Source organism: Miniopterus schreibersii (assembly GCF_964146895.1).
Source record: "Miniopterus schreibersii genome assembly, chromosome: 7".
Taxonomy (NCBI): Eukaryota; Metazoa; Chordata; class Mammalia; order Chiroptera; family Miniopteridae; genus Miniopterus; species Miniopterus schreibersii.
Window position 1 is genome coordinate 25,693,690 of NC_138108.1, and position 25,941 is coordinate 25,719,630.

Below are 25,941 nucleotides of genomic sequence, written 5' to 3' on the forward strand. Positions count from 1 at the left end.
CCGTATTTCTTCAATTCTAAGAAGTCATCTTTTCACATTTTAGTACAATAGATATAATAGCTAACATTCATCTTGCGCTGACTTTGTGCCAGGTGCTGCTGTAAGTGCTTTATATGTGTTGACTTGTTTAGTATGGATTATTTAATGGGGTGGAAATATTTCATCTTCTCCCCTGTGAAACTGTGCTGTTAAACCATTGGTATAAAGTGGAATGCTATGGCTGTTTAGAATTCAGGAAGCATGGTGTGTGCAGAAATAAATAGTGCTCAGAGATGGACATTTATAAAAGTTACATTGCCCACGTTTTCTAATCTCTTTAGCCTCGATTGTGGGCTCTTGGTTCTGTCTTGCGAGGATCACCTGATAACCCTGACACCCTCGGACCTCCTGTAGCCTAACCGTTCAGTCAAAGGCCACAACAGCTTCAAACAGAAAAGCCCCCACGCCGAGATAGTAAGGTAACCTCATTCAACATTTAACCTCATTCAGCAATCATTTTCCACAGCTCTGCAGTGGTTTTCACCTTGGCCAGGAAGGTGATTTTGATTTATTTACAAACAGGGGATTAACTTTCTAAACTACCAGTGTAAAGTCAAAATATATGATTATATTGGGTTGGGTTCCTCCGGAAACAGTCTCTGAGATGAAGCTCCGGGTGCTGAGACTGATTGGAGCATGGTTTTAGGAACACCACCTGTGGGGAATGAGGGACCCAGGACTGGGCAGAGGGAGAAGCTGGTCCGTGAAGCAGGTGCAATTTAGGGCTCAGCTGATCCCAGGGGAGCTCTGGAGCTACCATGTCCTTTAGAGATGCCCTGTATGGGGACAAGGGGTCCCCATCGTTGTACCCTTGCACTGGTTGGATATGAATAGCTCTCAGAGAGGGGTTGTAGCCTTAGATGAGACAATTACTTTTGACTGAGGGCAATTTCTGGGGGATGATTCAGCTTCAGGCTGTCAGTAGGCAACATTTCCAGCAGTTGGGGGAATAAGAGCTTGGGTCCGTTAATTCAGGAACAGTGTCTAGTAATCCCTGAAATATCTGGGTATGTATTTCCTTTTTCCCAGTGCATGGAGACCCTAGTGAACGACATCATTTGCTGCCTTTGAGAAAGGCTTGGATGAAGATTTGTAGTACCTATTTATGGCAATGCTGCAGGTTCTTCCTCAAGGGGACCAGGCTGTCTTTTAATAAAGGGGCTGTATCTGTGAACTGGCTGAGGAATGGAAGCCGGAGGAGGATGACTTTTCACTTTGATGGCCCAGATCAGGTTTCCGGCAGCAGAACTACAGTTTTAGATAAAGATTAAGGGATATTTCAGAAGTCTGCCTATTTATTTCATTCCCAGGGCAGCCTAAGGGGTTACCAGATACCCCTGCAGGTCAAGACCTTTGAGTACTACCTTGTGCTGCCCATTGCAGTAAATGTGTTCACCTCGTTCCTGCCAATTAAACGCCACCACTTGGTCATTGCCATCCCAGGACCCCATTATCACAGAGCTCAGGGAGCCATCTCAATGGAAGCATCTCCCATCACCATATCCAGCTACTACAGGGTTTTTCTGTTGCTCCCCTTACTAATGTACTTTTCAATGCCTTAGTGTTGAGACCATGACCTGGGTCTCTAGGGGTATGTAGTTTGGGGTTGGGCATATAGATGGCACATGAAAAAATAACTCCAACAGTCCCATCTCCATAGATTTTTGGATTTCTTTCTCTATACCATACCAGGGACATTCTGTCATCTTGATCTCATTGAGTATAGACGACCACTGAGTCAGAGTTTCATTTAACCAACTAAGAAAACTGTTGGAGTCACTGTCAATGCTTGAGCTAACACACTAAATCCAGACTTTCTGGTAAATCAATAAATTTAGCCCAATCCTTTGCCCTTTATTTTGTTTGGAACTTGACCAAGAACCTTTCAGCCTCTCACAAGGTCATGTCACCTATGACAACACCAATATTGATATCTGAACTGTGAATACAACCCATTTATATTGGTTTGCATTTGTAGTTCTCTCATTCAAAATGGTTCTACATACAGGTGCAAGCATCTTACTATTTAGTCTTCTAGTAGAGTTGTGCTATAGCACTTACTGAAATATGCATTAATTATAAATTACTTTTATTTTTCCTTTATTATACAATTAGGACATGACATTGATTTTTTTTTGAAATTTGCATGGGTAGGTAATATTATCTATGAATTTTATTTCAGGATAGTAAGGGGAGTGTTTAAGATACTAGTTATAAAAGGGGATGGTGGGCCTGATAGGGTTGAGAATGTCTCCCCCCTCCTTTCAAATCAGGCCTCAATAACTTCTGTATAGGTACGCTCGCTTTGAACCAAAGTGGATCTTGAGCGCATCCACCAAATTAAATCATTTGTTACCAATCTTCTGAAAGGTGGCTATATTTAAGTAGAGAATTCAGTGTCCTATTCAATTTACTCACATGCAGGATGCTATTAATACATAGACCTATCAGCAACAGCAATGAAGAACTTTCTCATAGATGCAACAAGGCCTTGTGCTTAAAGGAGGCCTTGGAAAGAAATTTTTTTTGTCTTTATGCATCACTGAGGGTAGAGGAGTGGAAGCCAGGAATGAGCTTTCTGCATTCCCCTTGTGGGCATGATCTGGATCACAATTCCATGGTTAGATAATAAACGGAGGACACTACCACTTCCTTCTCTCCTTTCAACGTGGCACCTTTGGTGGAGGCTCTGAAAGTAGGGAGGAAGAGTCCACGTTTGGTTTGTGAATGAAGGTAGATGTTTGGTCTTGACTCTTTCAATGCCACTGGCCTGCAGGTTTGCTCTATGGCCCTCCTGGGGCACATGGGGCTGCCTGGGAGCAGTACCCCATCCGCTTGCTCCTTAACTCTCTTCCAGGATCTCAACTCGACACTTTCTCAGGGAAGCCTGCCCTCACCCACCAGTCTGGTCTGATTCCTTTGTCCTGGGTTCCTTCACACACATTTTTTCACCTGTGATCCCTGATCTCAGTTGGTGATTGGGGTCATGAGTGGTGACTGTGCTTTATGTCGGACACCTCCTAAGACTAGCTATCTTGCCTGCGGATGCTCCCCCCTTTCATCCCAGTAGTATCTGGTACAAGGTGGGCACTGAGTAGATGGTGAAAATAAACGTTTGCTCCAAATTCCAGAAGCATCGACACCTTCTGTGGTATGAATAGTACCATTGTATGTGTGGCCGGTGCTGTTTGACAGCGGAGTCCTCTATCAGTTGAAGACCTTGATAACTGGATTTTGTACAAATGGGTGAGTCAGAACAGGTGGAAACCCAAAAGCCCCATTAGTGCGGTAATTTAGGGCCTCTTTTCCTCTCGGGTAACTGTGCTTGCTCCCACCTTCCCTAAAACAAACCCAGAGGCTGAATGCACCACGGGGTCTGTGAGCGTCCAGCTGGGAGGTCGACGGAGAACACGGGAAAGGGCCAGAGTCCCTGCCCCCATCCCGCAGGCGGTCTGACAAACACTCGCCGGAGGATTACAGTGTGTCCAGGGCCTCCCGCGGAAAACAAAGGGCGCGCCAGCCTCACGGTCTCCCACCCGTGGGACACTGCGGAGTGCCGGGCAGTCTGACTTCCGATCAGGCGGGGAGGTTGAGGCACAAGGGTGTGACCCCGCCTCCCAGGGTAAGGCCGGCGGCGCGCTCCCTGCGGGGTGTGTCCGTGGGTGTGTGCGCGGCGAGGGGGGCGCGGTGGGATCGCGAACAGCCTCGGGGGGGGCGCCTCTAACCGGCCGGCCCTGGGCCCGGGCGCAGCGAGCAGGTGCGGGGGCAGGCGGCAGCCCGGCCCCGCGGCGGCGCGCCGGTTGCGGGCGCGGGCGCGGGCGCGGGGGGCGCGGGCGGGCGCGGGCGCGGGCGGCGCCGGGGCCGCGGGCTGCGCGGCGCGGCTGCGGGCGGCAGGCGGCAGCGTCGGGCCGGGCGGCGCGGTGATGTCAGTGGCGGCCGGGCTGGCAGCAGCCGGCACTTCCTGTGCACGGGCGGGCGGGCTCCGGCGCGAGCCCCACTGGCCAGAGTCGGCCTCGCGGCGGCGGCGGGGAGGAGCCGGGGGAGGGCTGTCAAATTCGGGAGCCAGATTGCTCTCCCTGCCCTGGCAGTCCCTTCCGCCTCCCCGGCTCCGGCTGACATCTGCGGACCCGCGACCTGCATGTGTGTGAGCGCGGCGGGGCGGAAGAATGGCAGTGCTCAAACTCGCCGACCAGGTAGGGGCGGCGGCGCGGCGGCGGGGGAGGGCGCGGCGCGCGGCGCGCCCGCGGCTGTTTACTCGCGGCGGAGGGGAGGAGTGTGCGCGGCCGCCCGCAGCGCCCAGAGCCCGCGGCTGCGGCGCGCTGCCCCGCGCAGTCCCCGCCCTGGGCCGTCGGAGCTGCGCGCCGGCTGGGGAAGGGCTGGGGGCGTGCGCGCGGGGTGCTGCCCCCGGACCCGCGCCGGGCAGGGGGATGGGAGGCTCGAGGGGCTCCGCGGGCTCCCACGGTGCGGCGCAGCCGGGGCTCCCAGCGGGTGCCGGCCGAGGGCGGGCCGGCCCGCGCCGCCCGGGGAGGACGCTGGATGCGGGGGAGCCGGGATCGCAGCCTGGGACCCTTCCCCAAGCCCCGCCGGCCCCGGCCCGGCCCGCGGCTGTTGTGCGCTCGGCTGTCTCCATCCGTTTGACATGCCACCCCGACTTCCTCTTTGGCAGCCCCGAGGCTGTGTGCGCGGTGCGCGGTGGGGCCCCTCGGAGGCTGCGCTCGGGCCCCGACGGGTCTCTCCGAGGAGGCGAAGTCCGGCCAGGGGCTCACTCCCGGGAGGTGGGCTACCCTCCTGCCCGCGTCCATCCGCTTTGCCGCTCTCCTGGCCGAGGCACCGCACAGGGCAGCTCTGGAGCCCTGGTTTGGAGAGGTGGGGTGATTTGCCGAAGCGGTTGACAGCCTTTGCCGTGTAGGTCTGTGGAATGGAAACGTCTCACCTCTGCGGACTCTGCTGCTCTTAGGACATGGACACAGGCACCCAACCGAAGTTGCAAGTCAAAACTCTTTGCAGCTCAGCTCCTTCCGCGGAAAAAAAGAAATAGCTGGCTTCCCCTCCACCCCCACTCCCCGCAGTTCATTCAGGGGTAGTGTTATGAATATTGTTTTGGGGTCCTGGTAGTCCAGAGGCAATCCTGACTGACACACGTGGTCAAACATGCCTGTCCTTGGCCTTAGACGTCTCATACTTCTTGAGTGGGTTGCATCTGGTGCCTCACTGTCTCCAGTTAGTATCCAGCCAGAACGTGCAATCAGTCACCACAATGAGTTGCTCTTCTGCCTTTCAGAGTCAAAGCTTTGGTTTGCTTGCCCTAAGTATTTACAGGGTCTTGCCTCCCCTCCCCCTTTGTAGGGGAGAGATCATTGCATCAAAATTCACGTTATTGTTAAATTTAGCAGGAGGAGCAGCTGGCAATTGTGATGAATCTACTTGTTCCCATTGGTTCCAGAGCATTTAAAAGAGTTTGTAAGTTGATATTAGGATTTCCCCCACCTTTTGGTCACATACTTCAACAACTGTTAAACATTTGCTTGTTTTAAATCTTCCAGTTTTAGTCTGACTTGGTCTCGTCATCTTTGTCAGTACATGTTACTCACTTACATGTTGTTCCTAAATCTTCAGAGCACAAAAAAATACTTCTAATATTCATTATTGTTATATCACATACACCAAGGAATTTCATGGAGAATTTTAGAGTTGTAAGGGACGCTAAAGACCATCTTAGCCCAAATCCTTCATCTTTTAAATGAATAAACTGAGATCTAGAGAAGGGAAGCATGTCTTCCTCAAGACTAGCTCCTGTCTCCTGCCTTCCAGGCTCCAGTGCTTTCCTAGAGGTTACAACACCTCTGTCTGGATATGTTGAAAGGGTTACAAGAGGCATCTTTCTCTAAATCAGTAACAGGAGTGAAAAGTATACTAGTTGGTCTAACAAGAAAGAAAGTTATTTATTCTTCAGGACTTATCAGAGTAGGACTTTCAAAGATGTTTCTCTTTTAAAATGTTTCTGAATACACACCTCCCTTCCCCCGACCAAGTAGTATTACTGTGGAGAGAAAGAAAGAGTTGTGTAACCTTCATTTGGTTCCATTGCCTGATGCATGAAAGGAACTGGAGTTCTACGATGCAAGAGCACCTCTAACTTGCCATCCTGTTTTGGGGCAAAGGCAGAGGAAGGCTGGCTGAGGAGGTGTTCTGGATGGGGTGGGGTGGGGTGGGGTGGTGGGCAACCACGTTTCTGTGTGGCTTTAGGTCCAGGAAGTGTGTGGCCTTTCTTGCCTTATATAGTCTTACCTTTCAGTTTGAAACACTGCATTCTTAGAAGTGGGTTCTTAACGTCACAGGAGGCTTAGAAACCCTTTGCTTAAATTCCTCCTACATGAGATTTGCTCCATCATTGTGGGTAGGGAGCCAGCGGCTTGGAATCCCTGCCTTACGGTTTGTAGGAGAGCGCCTAGCTAGCTCTCCATTCAGCGATTTGTAAAACGATCATTTCTTAACTCCTCCCTCATCTGTTTAATGCCCTACTTGTGTGGCGAATCTTGATTTTTGCCAACGCTCTTGGATTTTTAGCTTGAGGACACATTCTTGCTCTTGATCACCCAAATCAGAAGTTGTCTTGGTTTGTTTCTAAACGTGCTGGAGTAGGAGTGAAAGAAGATGACATTTCCTGTCCTGCTGAAAGTGGGTGCAGGAGCTTGCTGGGCTGTGGCAGTTACCACTTCAACAGTCAGTCCTGTACCCACGTCCCAGCCATGCAAAAGGACGAAAACTCCTTTCCTAACTCTGTTTTGGAAGAGTAAAAAGAAAGGGGGGAGGGAGAGGCAAGTGGGGTTTTCAGTTTTGTTTTTTTTGTTTTTTTACTATGAGAAGGAACTGGAAGCTGTTGCTACAAACAAACAAACCTGGCATTTGTTAGTTCTGCATTTGTAACTGTGTCTCTTCTGTTTCCCTCTTCACACAGCACGCATCATTTTTCTTGCAGGGATGGGGGATGAACCATCCTGGTTTGCCAAGAACTGAGGGTTTTCGCAGGACATCGGACTTTTGGAGCTAAAGTGAACCAGAACGAGCTGGTCACCTTATGTAGCATAGGACACATTCACCTATGTAATGAACATAGTCATGTAATTATTTTTTCCAAATGGACATTAGGAGGTTTATTTATATCTTTGATAAAAAATGAGGTAACTGAGTTTGGGAAAGAATGTAATACATTTTAGCTCAAGATAGCCATGAAACTCTGCAATTTGTTGAACTTTGGGGGACTGCTCTTTACCTCACATAGTTAAGGCACTGCAGTGATTATAAGTGTGAGGTCATATCTTTAGCTCCGCCCCCCCCAAACTGTTTCAAAATTTTGAAGCCAGAATGGTAAGTTCTGCTGGACCTTTGAAACGCTCCCTACATAGTCTAATCCGAATTTGCTGGTGACCGCAGAAGGCCACCTCCCTGCATCTTGAGGGCTGCCTGTAGACAAACTGTTTCAGCAGGTGGCCCTTTTTGGAGCTTCCTGCCTGGAGGCCTTCTGGTGTGGCGTCCCCTTGCCAAGTCCTGGTTCACACTTGAGTCACTCATCTCCTTGCCAAAGGCAGTGGCTGGCAGCTGTGACAGCGGCAGGAATCTAGAAATCCTGCAGCTTTGAAAGCAGGATTTCTGGCCTGTAGTGTGGGGCCTTGGGACCTGCTGCTGGTTTTACTGGGCTGCCCTCAACCTCCGTCGCTCCCTGGAGCCCTGGGCTTACAGCAGACACTATGCTCCAGGGCTTCCTTCAGCCGAGGAGGAGGAGGAGGGGGAGGAAGGCTTGATTCTTTGGACAGTTCTGTAGTTGTTTGGGGATCCAGTCACATGGTTTGGGGAGTGCACTTGAGGGCTGGTGTTTCATGGCAGAGACCTAATAATGGCCTACATTTATCTTGATCTTATTGTATGCTGGGCCCTTGCTGTGAATCATCTCTCTTAATCCTTACAGCCACTGTAGTGTGATTCCTATTTTATAGATGAGAAAGCAGGAATAGAGAGGCTAATTGGCTTGTTCAAGGTCACACGCCCAGTAAGTGATCTAGCAAGGTGTCCACCTACCCAGGCAGCCTTGATTGTATAGGTGGGGCTCTAACCACAAGGCTATACTTTTAATAGTTGAAAGGACAGTGCAACCATAGGACTCAGTGGGCGTCTGCTCTACTTTATGGAAGCCATTGGATGAGCTGCGCCCCTGCACTCCTTGGAGCTCTTGGGCCAGATCCAATTCTGAGAGAGTCAGGAGCCAGTTGGAGGCCTCTGATCCTACCAGCCTTGTGCCTGGCTTATCCTCGTAGCCTTTCCACCTCCCCACCCTGGTGAGTGATGTGTTGGTTGGTAACTTGGTGATTTTTTTTCTTGTTCATTAACATATAAACTAGGATCATTATAGAAAAATCAGAAAGCTAGATAAAAAGTTCCCTCTGAAGTTTCTATACTCAGAGAAAACTGTTTTTTTGTTTTGTTTTTTTTTTTAATATGTTTTTATTGATTTCAGAGAGAGGAAGGGAGAGGGAGACAGAGAGAAACATCAATGAATTGAGAGAGCCATTGATCGGCTGCCTCCTGCACACCCCCTACTGAGGATCGAGCCTGCAACCTGGGCATGTGCCCTGACTGGGAATCAAACTACAACCTCCTGGATCATAGGTCGATGCTCAACCACTGAGCAACACCGGCCAGCCAGAGAGAACTACTCTTGATATCTTGATATGTTTCCTTCTAGTCTTCAATCTAAGTAGCCAGATAAACACTTTTAACTTTCTGCATGACAATATCAGTATCTTTCTCTTGAGCACAGAGCCGATATCTGTGTTCTCTGGAACAATGACTTTTCCAAATAAACTGAATGTATGTTTCCCTGAAATAAACAATCAGCTGCTTTAGTATAAGTCCAGCAGCAGCACACATGGTCTAGCCCTGGACTGACTGAAACTTTAAAAAAAATTTTAAACTTTAACTTCCTCTTTTCCTCTAAACAGATAGTAAATATAAACTCAAAAAGGCACAGTTGTTTGTGCCAGAAACAGGACTGAAACATTCTTTACAAAGATTTCACTTTCAACAATATAATGTGAATTTTTATGGGCTAAAGTATAACATGAAATAATTTAAATATAGGTAGAAGTTACAGAGATCTGATAATCCTGTGGTTTCAAACTCACGTAAGCTATGACTCTCCTTTTTGGTCTTCCCCAAAGAACGCCCCACATTGAAGCTCATCATATAAAAGAGCTTGGCAGGAGGAGTGGTCCCTGAGCCCCTTTCAAAGATCACCTGGTGTTAGTATTATTTGAAAATCCTTTTGTATGAGAAAACTACTAGTGACTGGTTCAGTGGTATGTTTTTTCCTGACACGTCAGGTACTCAAAAAATAAATGTTTACAAATGTTTTGTAGATGATTAGGAGTTACATAGAATTTGGATGACCATATCAGTTTTATCCAAACTGGGACAACTTTTGAGAATGAGGAGGGGGTGCTATTAAGCTGGGGAAACTAGTGTGAACCACGACCATCCCAGGTAAGCCTGGATACATGGCCACTCTACAGAGGTGGTGTTTGCTCACCTCAGGCCTGACAGTAGCAGTGAACTAGTCTGACTGGTAGACTAGTCACTCTCTTTCCAGTCAAGTTTACACTGGAGCAGGTATTACACAGACTGTTTCATGACCATGGGCAAGTCCAGAGTTGGAAAATGGCATCCATCTCACACACCGGTTCTGACCAGTTGGTGGAGGGCTTGCAGGAGCATGGTGTCAGAAGCATCTGGCTCTTGCAGCCAAGGATGGGGGAAATGTAATGGTTGGTTATCAGTGTTTGCTGGGGATATAAGGCCAACTTGACATACGTTGTGCATTAGCCAGCCCTTTGCAAGTCAACCTCCGTGGGCCTCAGGTTCCTCTTTCCAAACTGAAGAGGTTGGACTGGATGCCTTGGGTGCCTTGGCTGCACCCTCTCCGTCTGCGACCCAGCCTCTGTGGGAGGGGCATGCCCCTCACATGGTTTGTGCGGTAGTCCTCCCGCAGATGTGGCCATGGAAGGTGCATTTGCAGATGAACTCTAATTTGGCTGTCCAGGTAACAAGTTAACTTCAGGTTCCAGAAGAGGGTTTGAACTAATGCCCATGATTTGGGAACTGATTCCTGCCCTCAATGATAATATCCGTTCATTTTATAGATAATCCAAGATTTTTAGAAAAAAGTTCATTTTTTTCTTTCTTTTTTTAATGTTTTTATTGATTTCTGAGAGAGGAAGGGAGGAGGAGAGAGAGAGAGAAACATCAATGATGAGAGAGTCATTGATCGGCTGCCTCCTGCATGCCTCCGACTGGGGATTGAACCCGCAACCCGGGCATGTGCCCTGACCAGGAATCGAACCACGATCTTCTGGATCATAGGTCAGTGCTCAATTGCTGAGCCATGCCGGCTGGGCAATAATCCAAGATTTATTATTATTATCATTATTACTTTTAATCCTCACCTGAGGATATTTTTCCCATTGCTTTTCAGAGATAGTGGAGGGGGGGGCGGAGAGAGAGAAAGAGAAACATCGATGTGAGGGAGACACATCCATTGGTTGCCTCCCTCACACACCCAATGGGCTGGGGATTGAGCCTGCAACCGAGGTCTGTGCCCTTGGCCTGTACCTTGGGACCCTTCAGTCCGCCAGCCAGTGCTCTAACCACTGAACCAAACTCGCTGGGGCCCAAGATTTTTTATTTTACAGATTAGTTTTATATAACAAAATTTATATTATGATAATATTATTATATAATATAATGTATTATATAATGAATAACATATTTTTTTTTATTATTATTTTAAAATTAAATTTATTGGGGGTGACATTGGTTAATAAGATTATATAGGTTTCCAAGTGTACATTTCTGTGCTACATGATCTTCATATTACATTATGTACCCACTACCTAAAATCAAGCTTTTATTGATTATCCCCTTACTACTTTTTAACCACCATCATATTTGCCTTCTGCCTGTCTCCAGAGGTTGGGAGAGCAGGTACATTCTCTTATCAATGTTCTTGCTTGTAGCCCAAGAGGTTGTTAGTGATTCATGACTAGGTTTTCAAATTATCATATTCATAATTTTTAAGGATCCTTTTATTTGTCTTCCCCTTTGAAAACTGAAAATTTGTCTAGTACTCCATTAATTGGATCAAGCAAATAAGAAGTATGCAGTCTACCTTTGGTCTGTTTCAGGTTTTACTAAGCCAGTCCCTGCTTGAATTTCTTGGTTTTCATGTATCTTGGTTTTCATAATTCCCTCTCTTCCACACTTTCAAGTCATAAGAATCCCAGGGTAACTTTCTAAGATATCTTTAATACCAGGAGACCATTTTTCCCCAAGGGGACCTCCAGAGCTCCCAGCAAAATTAGAGAGGTTGGTAAGAACATCTGAGGCCTCTCAAGGTTATGGTGTTAAATTGCTTTTGTTTATTTTAAAATAACACTAGGTTGGGAATCAGAAGACCTGAATTCCTCTCATGGTTCTTTTTCTAATAATCATATGTATGGCTTTGGGAGAGTCCTGACCTTAGTTTCTTTGTCTGTAAAATGGGAGTGTGTGGGTGGGAAATCCTCTAAATTCTTTCAAGTTCTAACATTCGAAGAGAGCTCAGCATATATCTCAGTGTCAGCCTCTTCTCAGTCCATGGAATCTGGTTTCAAAAAGTATCTGCCTTCCATGAACTTCTGATTTCCTGCCCAGTGTGGTGGTGGTAGCTTTAGAGTTTACTAGGTCTGAGAAACACATCTTGAGTTCTGCCTAAGGGTCGAGGGTACTTTCCCCAAGGATGTCATCTCCTAGGATCTCCAGGAACTATGTTTTGGAGACACAGAACCGCCCTGGCGTTTCTCAATGAGGCCCGTTTAGAATTCCCTGAGCCTGTTTTGGAGCCAGGGGAGCAAACCTCGCAGACCCCATGTTTGTCTATTCTGATCTGTGATGAGCTGGAGCCCACCTTAGCCTTCCTCAGAGGTGCTGCTTTAGCAAATGGCCTGGGTTCTCCCCAGGGTCATGTTTTATTGAACTCCACAATAACATCTGGGTCTAACAAGTCTGTTTCCCAACCGTTGGCCCCAGAGATTGTGTGCAATTGACACAGTGACCACAAACTTTCTCAAGGAGGGAATTCCTACATGTGGTCAACAGTTTCTGTATGGGTAGATGTGCTCAGCCTGTGAAGGAAACCTGTTTTGGTGTCTAAGACTGGCAAGACAAAGAGAAAGAGGAAGTGAGCACAGAAGTGTCAAGACAAAGCCAGGCAGAAATTCAGGTCAGCTGGGGCAGATCAACCAACCAATCATTGCTGAACGGTGGCCTCCAACAGAGGGGGTTGCCCCTATCCCAGGGGTGAGCAAGATGGCTTATTGAGTTTGGGAAAGAAGATGTAGGATTCATATTTCTTTTAAAACTCCCTTTAAATTTTTTATTTTTAATATATATTATATACTATTACTATAATATTCTCTTAGCTCTACTTCCCATTTTTTACCACCTGGCCAACCCAGTACTTGGATTGTTGTAGTGGCCTTCTGAGTGGTCCTCCCCATCCAGTGTTGGCCCCTCCACTCTACTTAGAGTGGTGGATCTCAGAACATGCTGCTTTTTGATTCAAAACCCTCCAGTTTCACACAGAGTAAAAACTAAAGTCACAGAGTGGCCCACCGGGCCCCTCCACTCAGCCCCTGCACTCACCTGCCCAGCTGTGCCTCCTCCCATCTCTCCCTGGCTCCCTGGCTTCAGCACACTGGCCTCCTCACTATTCCGTGAACATGCCAGGTGCACTCCTGCCTCAGGCCCTTTGCTGTTCCTCTACGTGTGAAGCTCTTCCCCAGACAGCCACCTGGTCCACTCTCACCTCTCTCAGATCTTTATTCAGTACCTTCTCAGTGAGTACTTTTGTGGCCACACTATTTAAAATGCCCACTCTACATTTTCTGTTCCCTTTTCTTTATTTTGTTCTCCATAGTGCATATTCCTTATACCATATTTTTAATCTTTTTTTAAAAAATAAAAACTTATGTGTAGGAGAGGTACAATAACCAGGCAAAGATCTTTGTTGTTGTTGTCAGCTTGGTTCAATCACCTCTGGATCTTCAGCACTTAGAACAGTGGAAGGCACATAGTAAATGCTCAATAAATATTTAGGTGATTAACAAATATGTATGTATGTGTGTATATGTATGTGCTCAAATGTTTTTACTCATAAGGTGCTCTAACAAAAAAATTTGGAAGCACTTCTGTAAACAGAGCTTTCATCTGTACACTGGGATATTGGATGCAAAATTCCGAGAAAATTTTCTGCCCCATCCAAAGATAAAAGAACATATACTGTCTTCTTTTCCAGTTATATTTCCCCACTTTTTAATTGAGCTTTTGATGGTGGGGATGGGTTAGCACTGTAGTTAGTTCTGAGCAAGTTTCACTTCTTTACAGGGGAAGTATTGGGGTGATACTAGGAAAAGGGAGATGCTAACCCTAAAAATTATGGGAAAGGACACTCACACCCATGGCAAGGTGGATCTCCTATGTATTCAGGCATTCAAGGAGTGTTGAATGAACTCCATCTCCATGGGAACAACTCTGCTGGAGTCCTCTGCTCCCCCCTTTTCCACAAAGGATAGGAACAGGTAAGAACAAGTACAATAGAATAGAAACGAGACAGAGAATTGGGAATGAGGAGACTACACTATACTCAGGCTTTATTGATTCAATCCTAACAACATCTCTCCGAGAGAGTGGCTGTCATTCTGTTTACAGGAAAATGAGACTTGAGAGATGAAGCAATCTTTTCAGAGTCACACAACTCTGGGATTCACCTCTGGGCAAGTTCAACTCCAGGGTGCACATTTGTAGCTTCTGTTGTGCTCCTGGCCTCCTGAGATAGGTGTCGTGTCACAGGAGGCCTTTTCCTCATGGACCTCATGGGCCTCCTGGTCTCGTTAGACATGATATTGAGTGTTCCTTGCAAGGAAGGCCCTCATCAAATCTTTATTGAATCACGCGACGTATGAAACAGCTCTTGAACCAGGTGAAGTGCAGGTGTAGACGACACTTTGGAGTACCGAATAGGGACTGCAGGAGCCCAGGGATGGGCAGAGTTGTTAAGAAAGGCTCCAGGGCGCTGGAGGGAGTCCAGCTGATCCTTGAGGAAGGGAATGATTTAGGCAGCAGGTGGGGGTGGACGGCATCCCAGCTGAGTGACATGCCACGTACCTGTCAGGTAACCTGAGGGTTGTGAGTTCACTGAAGCATACGGTTCCTGTCAGGAGGCAGAAGAGGAAAGGAAAGAAGTATTCCAATGCAGACTTGGTAGGAGAGGTGTTGACTAACAAATCTTGCTCACTTCAGTTCTTCTGCTACGCCTCCTCTCCTGGAGACAGGAATGAATGAGCGCGTATCTGGACAAAACTCATTGTTTCCATTTGTTACATAGGCGTGATCTTTAAAAAATTAATTTGTACCCCACCTTGTTCCAAAAAGCATTGAAGCCTAAAGGCAGGCATCACCTGTGGGTCCTTTTGTCTCCATGCCCCCTACTTGAATAGAATGGTGTATGTGTTACTCGTCATGGCAACATTTTGTGGACAGACGTGCCCGGGAGCAGCGCAGACTTCACTGAAAGCGGCTGATGGTCTTCACGGTGCAGGGCATGGGGTAATGTAGTAGATCAGGGGCTGGCCTGTGTTTAACCTTATAAATCTTTTAGAATAAAAAAAGTATTTAAAGAAATCCAGGCTATGGGGAATCTACAGGAAAAATGATATCCTTTCTTTAAAAAATAAATTACAAGAAAAAAGGTGGAGCAGAAATATATAGATTAAATGAGAATTAAGAAACTAACTGCAGTGAGTAGATTTGGATTCTGATTCAAACAAAAGACACACTTCTGTGAGACAGTTGGAGAAATTTGAATACTGACTGGATATTTGATGAATATGGAATAGTGGTTATATTTGAAAAGAGCTCTTATCTTATGAAAAACAACAACAACAAACAGAACCACAAAACCTTAGCATTTGCCCAGGCCACCCAAACACTTCGGCGACCCCCTCATTCTGGGAGCGATTTCTCTTTCCCTCTGCTCTCCCTGCTCTCTTCGTGGCCCTTCAGAAGCTCCACTCTCTTGAGGGAATATCTTCCTAGGGTTGTTAGTGAGCCAGGACAGGCAGAATAGGGAAACTGAGACACATGGTTAAAAGATCACGCAGTTTATAGCCACCTAGCAAACTGCAAAATCCGATCTTCGCTAAACCAGGGACACTTCAAAGTAAATGGTTTTCACTTCTCCCCAACTAGAGGGTAAATAGCTTAAATCACCCTCCTCAGGGAGACAGATAGCAGAAATCCAATTAGTACCATTTGCCAACCACACCCAAGGACAGATGAAGTTAAGGGAATAAACCTCATTTTGGTACATCCGTATACAGCTGATGAATATTCTGTTGAGACCCTCCCCTAAGACCTCCCCTAGCCTCCCAGCCTTTAAACCCCTCAAAACAAAGGACCCAGAGCATGCTCGCTCCCAGGAGCACGCCGCGCCTTTCCCTCTCGTCTTCCCTAGCAGGAACCAACCCCGAGGGGCTTGCAACAAGGGAGCGACGGCAGCAGCAAACCCCCGAACCTGTCGCCAAGGATCTCTTTTCTTTTCTCTGACTTCTTTTATTTATTTTTAAATATATCTGTATTGATTTCAGAGAGAGGAAGGGAGAGAGAGAGAGAGAGAAATATCAATGATGAGTCATCATCAATTGGCCGCCTCCTGCACCCCCCCACAGGGGACCGAGCCCGCAACCCGGGCATGTGCCCTGCCCGGGAATTGAACCGCGGTCTCCTGGGTCCTAGGCCAATGCTCAGCCGCCGAGCCACGCCCGGCCGGGCTTCTCTGACTTCTTAGTGAGCCAAAGCAGCCCAGCCTAGCCCCTCTCTTACTGCTTCTGTCCTAGGCCCTTCCTTGTTTCACTGTCCCCAGCTTTAACAAAAGTCCTCTAAAAATCATCTGGACTCCTGTTGTGAGATCTTTGCTGCACAAAGTCAAGAACCCACACACTACCAGCTGGTCCCCTTTCTGGTAACATTATAATTCTTTTTGTCAGAAAAGTGTGTAATTCTGCTAGTTTTGTTGCCTAAAGAATATGTTTCTGAGTTAGTTGTGAGGTTCACCCATCTGTTGATTTAGTTTAAATGGCTCTCATAACTCAAGTCAGATATTTGAGCGTCTGCCTTAAAATCACATCTTGTATGCCTTTAGGAAAACCTAGGTTTGGCTGTCCTTGTAATAAATCTCACTGTAAGGTATTTCCAGGGGAATTTGCATATTAGAGTTGACAAAAATCACTTTGTTACATTAACTTTTTAACCATGTTTCTATGTAAACTGGGTTGTTTTTTAAAGACAGCAAGCAGTTTGCAAGGTCTCAGCTTTAAGGACTCTCGCTGCCATGCCTCCCTTCTTACCTGGATGGGAAGTGGGTGTTGGTTGCTGCACTCACAGATTTCAGTGTTGTGTTAGGCAAGCTGACATACCTTCATTTATTCCTACAAGTGTGAAAATCCTTCCATGTCCTTTTTAATGGAGTCCAGACTTCAGAGTAGACCGTAAGCTTGAGCAATGGCCAACTGCAACTGGAGTCAATGACACTGTCATGACTAATGTAGAAGCCAAGTGACTAGGATTTTAGGTACTGTGGAGACTTAGTATAAATATTTCTTGGGGTCCTTTAGGCAAGTGTAACATTTAGTGGCTAATGTTCCTTTTCTTAGCATCCAAAAGAAATAATCTTTTGAGGAGCTGTGCTTTTTAGCAAGGAGTCTTATATCAAGGTTCCAGGTTACTCTATCACTATATAATATTTTAAAATATTGTGGTATCTTACTGAACAATTTCCCAAAATACTACATGGGAGTGGCATGGTTAAGAGAATACTGACATTGGTGTTTGGAGATCTGTAGTCGCATCTCTGCTTGCTGTGTCAGTCTTCCTGTGACACAACTTTTCGCGAATGTAAATTGGGTATAATAATAATTGCTTTATGAGGAAGTTGTGACAATCAAGTGGGAAAAAGAAAAGTCTTTGTACAGCAAGTGGCCCATGGTAGGCACTCAATAAATAGTCCTTGGATCTCTAGTTGGATCCTCAGTTGTCAAATTAAAGAGACTAGTTCTCTAGGGTCAATGTCAGCTCTATGAGGATATGATTTCTAATTTTTTTTTGTTTTAAGTTTATTCCCATTTATCTGGCCTTCTTTCTGTCTAACTTAGACAGCACTGGTAGAGGGTGTACCTGCTTGTTTTATTTGTGCGTGAAATCTCTGTACTTTGGTTTGAATTGTAGCATTTTGGTTCCTTCAACTTGGAAAGATGAGTTTCTCTTTCATTTTGATTTTAACAATTCAAATGACTTAGTTTATATGACTGAAGGATAAATGTGTGTTGAAAAAATTCCGAGGAGTTTGCAGTCCTCCTTGACTTAAGTTGTCAAAACGAACTGAAAGTTAGTTATAAGAATGCCACTTCCTCTTCACAGACGTATAAAACCATGTCTTTTTGAGGAAGTGTCTAAGAACAGAATAGTTGCTAGAGCAGTCTTCACAAAAAAATCACTATGGCAGAATTTCTCAAAAACATTGGTGTAAAATTTCAAGCCTGAGTGAGTATACAAATGAATGTAGAAGATCATAAATTCATCTGAAAAAATGGGATTCAAAAAATCAGAGGAAGGATCCTTTGTAAAAAGTCATTTTAATTTGGAGTCTTTTTTCTCTTAAAACTATAGAATGCTCTTAAAAGAAGAGGTAAGTTAAACACTACTGGACCCGTGTTGTGTGTATTTTAATTCTAAAATGTATTTCAGTTTGAGGTTATACCCAGTTAAGGTGTAGGATAAAAGAAAAAGGGTCACAGGAAAATGAAAATAAAAAACCAGAGTGGAATAAAGAAAGAAAGAGAGGAGGAGAAACGTGTATTTTTAAAAAAGGGAGAAGGGACTAGGAATGGGAGGGAGGTTGACCGTGTTACTTCCTTAGGTGAATGTTAGAGATGCTCTTGAACTTTAAGCTGAATTCCCTACTAGACTCTGTTCTTTAAAATAATTTGTAATTATTGATCACAGCTCTTCAGCCATAGTGATCCTTACTTCTCGGAGCTCTAGGATTGGAAGAACCAGAGTGGAGGTTGTATTTAAGCTGTAAGAGAAATGACCAGAGCTGTGTACCCAGAAGGCTGGAAGGAATCAGGCCGCTGGGTCACCAGGACCAGCCCTCGGTCCTCACGCTGGTATAAAACCTTCACAGTCAGTGTAGTGAGGGGCACAGAACCAGTCATTTTACACAATGAGAAGGCAGGTGTTGGAGGCTTCCAGTAACTAGTTTCCTAGTAACTAGTTTCCAAGACTATTAACTAGTTTCCCGTGACATCTCTGATTTCAAGCACTCACTGCCTGACTTTGTGAGTTGAACTCAAGAAGGACAGTTACCACCACTGCTTTACCTTTTCATTTAGCTTTTCCAGAGACCTGATTCTTACCTCCATTTCTGCCATGAACTGTCTTTGAGACCCAGGCTTTCGTTACACCTCTCTGGGCCTCAGTTTCCTCTAAGCAATGAGGACATTGGCTTAGACGAGCTTGCAGCTGCTCCAGCCTTCTACGGCTCTAACCCACAGGGTGGGCTGACTACCGTCCACAGGCCAAATCCAGCCCGATGCTGGGTTTTATATGGCCTCTGAGCTAAAAGGTTTTACATTTTTTTAAATGGTTGAAAAAGATCAAAAGAATACTATTTTGAGACTGATGAAAATGATATGAAATTCAAATTTCAGTTTCCATAAATCAGATTTATCAGTACACAGCATCCTTCATTTGTTTATGTAATGTCAGGGGCTGCTTTCCTATATGGCCCGAAAAGCTGAAAATATTTATTCCCTGACCCTTTCCAGAAAAAAGGTGCCAACCCCTGCTCTAACCCCAGCATAGTCTGGGGACCACAGGCCTCAGATAGCCTTAGTATTATTACCTAAGCTGCACTTTGATCTAGATTTAATTAGATTAAGATGGGAATTCCTGCTTTTATTATTTTCTCCAGGAGAAAGTAGAAGCTTAGTTAGCTTTCATCCTGTGCTTTTAATTTTTTTTTAATCCTTTTTAAAACAATAGTTTGTTTGTATTTAGATTTTTTTTTTAACCCCTCTAGGAATCACTGTAGAGAAGGAAGCCATATGTTTATATTTTAAATCACTTGCCTTTTAAACTGGATTTTTAAACTCCAGATGTGGACTCAGAAACAATTAAAATGTACTTTTGATGCTCTCAAGGAGCCAAGATGGGGGAGGAGACCTTTACCTTTTATATTTGAGAGTGAAACAGAAGTCTTAATATTTCCCATTGTGTGCTAAAAATACTATTTTTACTGTTTTTGAGTAGCGACTCTAGGTTATGGGGATGGAAATGGCTTTAATTTTATAGAGAGCCCATTTAAACAAATGCATTTTAAAGATACCCTTAATTATTACAAATGGAAATTATAAAGTTAAAAAATAAATATCAATAGTATCTACTTATCTAATGTTTCTCATTATTCTAGAAAGGTCTTTCTGAAGCGAAGTCTGGTAATTGCTGTGTGAGTTACACGTTGGGCGGGCGCTGGAGGGGTGGGGGAGAGAGTTAGTTCGTGTGTGTGGTTTCCAGTATTCACGTCACTGTAATTATGAAGAGGATCAGCCTCCCACTCTTGCTCGTCCAGAGTCATCTGAGTTATTCTAAACTCCTAGGCCTGGAGTTCCTTTTGATCTTGGAAGAAGATGGGCATCTTGAACTGGTTAGTGAGGGGCAGAAGGGAGGTCAGTCAACACATGTCATCCTTCATCTAAAAGTTAGCTTCCTTTTTCTCTTCTGATCTTCCAGAGAGAGGGAAGTAAGACTGAAGATACTTGTTGATAAAGAAGACTTGTAGAGAAATCCACGTAGTGTATGACTGTAGAAAACATTGACAGCGACTCAATAGCTAAGCTCTCTGAAAACCTTCAACATTTTCTGAACAATATCACAGATTGTCTGGGGGGAGACAGGAGGCAAACACTGGAATCCCCATTTTTCAGAGGGGAAAGCAAAGGCCCATGGTTACTTGGCTTGTTGACTCTTAGTGGGGGCCAATCTTGTTTTTCCTGGCTCAGTCTGAGGCACATTTCATTTGTCCTGTTTTTTAATTTATTGATTGATTTTGAGAGAAAGAGAGAGAGAGAGAGAGAGAGAGAGAGGAAGGTGGGGGATGGGGGGGTGGAGAGAGAGAGAGATCAATTTGTTCTGCTTAATTTATGCATTCATTGGTTGATTCTTGTACGTGCCTTGACCAGGGATCGAACCTGCAACCTTGGCATATAGGGACCCTCTAACCAACTGAGCACTTGTAAAATCACGTGTCATTTCTACAGTTATATTTAGGATACAGCTCGAAACACTGTATAAGAATACCCTGTGATATAATACTGGTCTGCCGCCTGGGTAATTGTGTTGTTCTAGTGTCACATCATCTGCATTACCCAGATTAGAATGTATCACACACTTCTCAGTTGGTCTAGAAGAGGGAGCCCGTTGTGTACAGGGCCAAAGGATATTGCCTCATGGTTCCCCTTTGGGTGAAGAATTAGTGATACATAAGGCTGTGGAACGTCATTCTTGTTTGAAAATACTTGTAACTGGTAATAGTGCTGAAATACTAAGGCTTTCCCACGCCCTCACCCCCAAAATACCTCCACAGTGTGCTTTGTTTTTTTTAGAATTTCATAAGTATCTCGAATTACCATCTGAAGGGAATGTTTGTCACAGAACTGCCTAATCATTAGACATGTTTAAATGTAGATGTATTTAATGAGTACTTTCATTTTCCTTCTTACATGGAAGGGGGTGAACTTCTTCGTTGAGCCTCTCACTTCTGGTTTTAATCCATTTTTAGCCCCTTGATTAGTGTGTGACTTGGTAAGATTGGCCCTAAGCCATTTATTTGATCTTCACTTCAAGGGGAAAATGTTTGCATCCCCACTTTTTAATTTTTAAAAATTAAAAAAAAAATTATTGAGAGAGAGAGAGAAACATCAGTTTGTTGTTCCACTTATTTATACATTCAGTGGTTGATTCTTTTTTAAAATTTTATTAAATTTATTGGGGTGACTGGTTAATATGAACATATAGGTTTCAGGTCTGGGTTTCTATGTTACAAGATCTGTATATTGCTCTGTGTGCCCACCACCCAAAGCCATATCTTTTCCATTCATCAAATATTAAGAACCCCCTTCACCCTCCACTCCCGCACCCCCTTCCTATCGTTTAATTCTTGTATGTGCCCTGACTGGAGATTGAACTGTAATTACAGCCTTGGTGTATCTAGAGGATGCTCTAGCCAGCTGAGCTATCTGGCATCCCCACTTTTTAGTATGCAGGGCTCTGGTTAACCTTATAGTAGGTTAGTAGTAACTATTGAATGAGTGAATGATCTAGTGCCAGTTTCTGCTGCTGTGTTTTCTCCTTTCACACCATCCTTCCCAGTTTCTTATTATTTACCTTCTTTCTTCCTCCAGTAATCTTTGAAGACAGGAAGGACAGAAAGTGATTCATTTTTGTTATATAAATAGCCCTAGTTAAAAAGATTGGTGGTAGAAAATAGTGCCAAGTTTTTTGGTGGATTTTTTCTTGTACCTTGTTAAATATGTATAATCAAGAATTGGGTGACTGATAGCTCAGTGTGTCATGACATGAATAGATCTGTAAAAGTCCTACCACCCTCTACCCCCACTCAAGGAAATACTACAGGAGGAAATGTTTGGGTATCTTTTTTTTTTTTCCCCCTCCATATTTGCAGGATTTTAGACAGGCTTCAGCTGGGACAGCTCTGTATGACTTGCACAGGAAATCACTGTTAATGTGGGTTCTTGGTTAAAAGTATCTAGCTCGGTCCCAAACGGCCCAAAGGATGCAGAAGATGATTCTACCACTGATCCTGGTGGACTGAAGGGAGGGCCAGGCCTGGCTGTCTCATGATGCTCAAGAGCAGCTTTGCAACATTTTTACCCCCAACCTCCCTTCACTTTTTTCACTCAGTCCCCCAGCCCCCCTCCCCTGACAGCTGTCAGTCTGTCCTCTGTATCTGTGTATCTGTTTCTATTTTGTAAAACTTTAACTTTTGAAGGTAAAGTAGGGATATATAATGTCTTTATATATAGTCTCACTTAAAATATTTTAAATTAATTAACTCAAATAACATTTCTTTAACGGTGTCTGTGTTTCAGTAGGGCTATTCTAGTAAGTAGATACTCGAGGGAAGGTTGGTTGTGTCTGTGTGTGAATGTTCACACAACTCTCCAACTTCTGAACCTTTTTTGATGCCCAGAGATGTCCTCTCAGGTATGTTGAATCAGACCTCTCTGTGCCCTCTCCTTATATTCTACTCTGTGCAACTGGTTGAATAGTGGTAGGCTGTGAGTAATGGTGTTTCTCATTAGATTTTAAATTTTAATTAGAATTAGATGTATTTGAAAGCTAATTTCTTATATTTAAAGACCCAGATTCTGCTTTTATAACTGACGTTTGAGGGAGTCCATTTGACTGCTACCTAAGTTGAAAATAGATACTATAGCCCGGCCGGGTGTGGCTCAGCAGTTGAGCCTCCACCTAGGATCCAGGCGATTGGGGTTCGATTCCTGGTCAGGGCACATGCCTGGGTTGCGGGCTCAATCAATGACTCTCTCATCATTGATGTTTCTATCTCTCTTTCTCCCTCTCCTCTCCTCTCTCTGAAATCAATAGAGATATATTTAAAAAACCAAAAAAAGAAAAGAAAAAAAAGAAAATAGATACTATATCTGGGTATATTACAAAAAATGAGGTGAGATCTCTAGATATAAAACTCCAAATGATGTACATTTGTATGTGTATGTTGAATGGATTTGTCTGGCTTTTCTGTGCAGTGTTTCACCAGCATATAAAATGGTTCTTCAAAGAGGATGGTGGTATCCGATGGCTAGTGCTGCTGGTTCCTCTCGCTCATCTCCAGACCAAACAGAAGCGCGTGTCCTCTCTGCCAAGTGGTCTGTGACGTCACAAGGCGGGCCCTACAGCACAGCTGCTTCTTCTTACACTCTTTCTTTTCTGGCTGCAGATTGATGACTCTCTCATCGTTGATGTTTCTATCTGTCTCTCCCTCTCCCTTCCTTAAAAAACATTTAAAAAAAGAAAAAGAAGTTCTTGATTATGGAAATAAGTCATAAAGCCACAGAAGGATTTAGTTTCTTGAGAAAGTAAAAATCTACGTAGCATGTTTATGAGAAAGTAGTGAGAGTCATTACCTCATTAGAGCCAAGCATTAAAACTCAACATTCAGCTAGAACATTTCCTACAGCTGGGCAAGTTGCATTCACCCATGGCTGCCCACACTTTGAACCTGTTTCCTTCCAGTTGCTCCATCACAGGCATGCTGCTGTTTATGGATCACAACCCAGAAGAGGAACAGGTGGGAGCTTGAGGCCCAGATAGCATTTTATGGCATTACACGTGCTCCCTTGACTAACTCTTGGCCTCCATGGTCCCAGCCACATTCCTGTGGCAGGAGGGCCTGTGGAACTCGTTGATAGACATTTTGCAGTGTGACTTACCAGGGGCCACAGGCCTTGTGTAACTCAAACTCCTTAACTTTTCATCACTTCCTGCAGAATGTGTTGTAGGTGGGTAAGGGATTCAATTAGAGACTAGACTCAAGCTTGCTCAGAGGGCAAAGCTGCTAGGTGAGCCTTGAGGTGCACATTACTTGGAGTGCCGTAAAACTGCAATATCACTTCTTCTGTCTATGAAAAAGGCCCTGCTTAACTAGCAGAAAACATATGTCTCTTGTAAATAGTGCACATCTTCATATCTTGTAATTTAACAATTTAAATTGTCTTAAGTAATAATCTTTCTAGAATTTTTGTGTAAACATACACACATAGATTTTAACTACATGTTACCTTAATTTCTTGCTAGATTATGTGATAGTGGGTGCTAAGGTTTTAGGGAAATTAATGGGAAATTTGCGGAAGAGTAAATATATATATGTATGCATATACACACACATATTTATTTATTTAATAAGTATATTTTTCCTCCTAAGAACTGGGAAAAGGACTCATCCATTGCTTTGATTTTCCTGAGGAGGCAGCTTGTACCTGGTCATAGAACATGGATGTCCTAAGGGATGATAGTTGGAAATCTCTAGACCAAACTGCAGGGAAAACTCAGAGAAACCCAGGTGGCCTGCCACAGGCCTGAGGACCTCATTCACTCTCCTGGTGCAGTTCTTTGATGTTGTTGGCAAATGAATTTCGCTGAGTTCCATCTCTTAGTGTCACTAGATGTAGATGTCTGTCCATCTTTGGAGGTACTTTGGGAGTTGATCTTACACCAGATGAACATGTTATATTCTTGTTCATATGGGGCCTGATGCTTTATGTTTTCCAGAAAAAAATGTAGATATTTCAATATTGTGAATTGTGTTAAAGCATTTTATTTTTATTTTCCCTGTACCTCTCAATCCAGCAAAGAGATAATGTCCTGGACCTTTTGGGGAGACAGTTGTCCAACTTTCTATTTATTTTCCTCGTCTTGGTGAAATGGGATTTACTTTGCTTAATTAAAACTGGAGAACCGCCTGGCCGCTCGGCTCAGCGGTTGAACACCAACCTATGATCCAGGAGATTGAGGTTCGATTCCCAGTCAGGGCACATGCCCGGGTTGTGGGTTCCATCCCCAGTGGGGGGCGTGTAGGAGGCAGCTGATCAATGACTCTCTCATCATTGATGTTTCTCTCTCTCTTCCTCTCCTTTCCTCTCTCTGAAATCGATAAAGATATATTTTTTAAAAAACCCCAAAACTGGAGAACTATTGTCAACCCTTGTAGACGGCACCAATGCCTAGGTAATCCACATCAAATTTTTCTTGAGGCTGGTAATTTCCAAAACTAGCAATAGGATATAAAAGACCAACTTTGATGAATCTAGTAGCAGAAGTTTTTGGAAAAGGAGGCAATGCTGTTGCGAACTTGCTGTGTTTTGAGGGGTGATGTCACGGGGTGTACTTTACTGGTATTTCCTCTATTAAAGGAATGCAGGCACATTTTTTTCCCTTGGAATTTAAGATGTATATATTACTCTAAAAGCCTCCTGGAAATTTGAAACTGCTACTTGCTTGCTTATAACTTTCCCTCATTTTCTTCCCAGCTTAAATCTTGTTTAAATCCACAGTAAACTTTATATGTTATGACACTTGTTGGTACTTTCAATCAGTGTTCTGTCTAAAACCATGTAAAATGACTCTGATACAAATATGGGAACGACAACGTCAACTGTGTTTTCCAGTGAAATTTTTTTATTTGGAGGGATTAGAGAAAGGAGGCAGAGGAGGCTTGGTGAGGGGCAGTTGCTGATGGTGTGTGTCTTAAATGCTAAATTTAGCAGCTTATAGTAGGCTGGCAGGGCGTGTGCGGCAGTTAAGAGCTTGAGGATGAGTCTGGCATTTGAATTTAGGTAGTTTTGTTTAAAGAGTTCCAGCTGGAGTTGTTGAAGTGGTTTCGATGTGGTGTGATGAGGCCCTGGGAGTGTGTGGCAGGTCTGAGGGCCACCCTGGGATGCTGAGAGGTAAAACGGAGGGGAGGTATGATTTTTGGAATTTTAGAAGGTTGGGAGGAAAGGGATTAAGCCCAACTTTTTACCTTTTTGACATTTAGGGAGGGAGAAAATGAAATGAATGAGCAATACTTGACATAGATGGTGGTTAAAACCATAGGTGGGTTCTTCAGGTGAGAGGAGAAGCCAGATGGGTGATTAGTGAAAGGACAACTACTTTTGTAGA

General features: G+C 44.5%; 1 protein-coding gene across 5 annotated transcripts in view; it reads left to right on the plus strand.

Annotated features, from left to right (window-relative positions):
* The first annotated feature begins 3,956 nt into the window (after positions 1-3,956).
* Positions 3,957-25,941, plus strand: part of ANKRD44 (ankyrin repeat domain 44) — a 251,380-nt gene continuing 229,395 nt past the window's right edge. For 4 of the 5 annotated variants that reach the window (XM_081142775.1, XM_081142774.1, XM_081142772.1 and 1 more), the window contains exon 1: positions 3,960-4,232. In XM_081142775.1, the coding sequence (XP_080998901.1) occupies positions 4,206-4,232 (27 nt within the window). In that variant the 5' untranslated portion in view covers positions 3,960-4,205. Of the gene's footprint in view, positions 4,233-25,941 lie in introns of all 5 variants that reach the window. The other variant, XM_081142776.1, reaches the window with a different exon arrangement.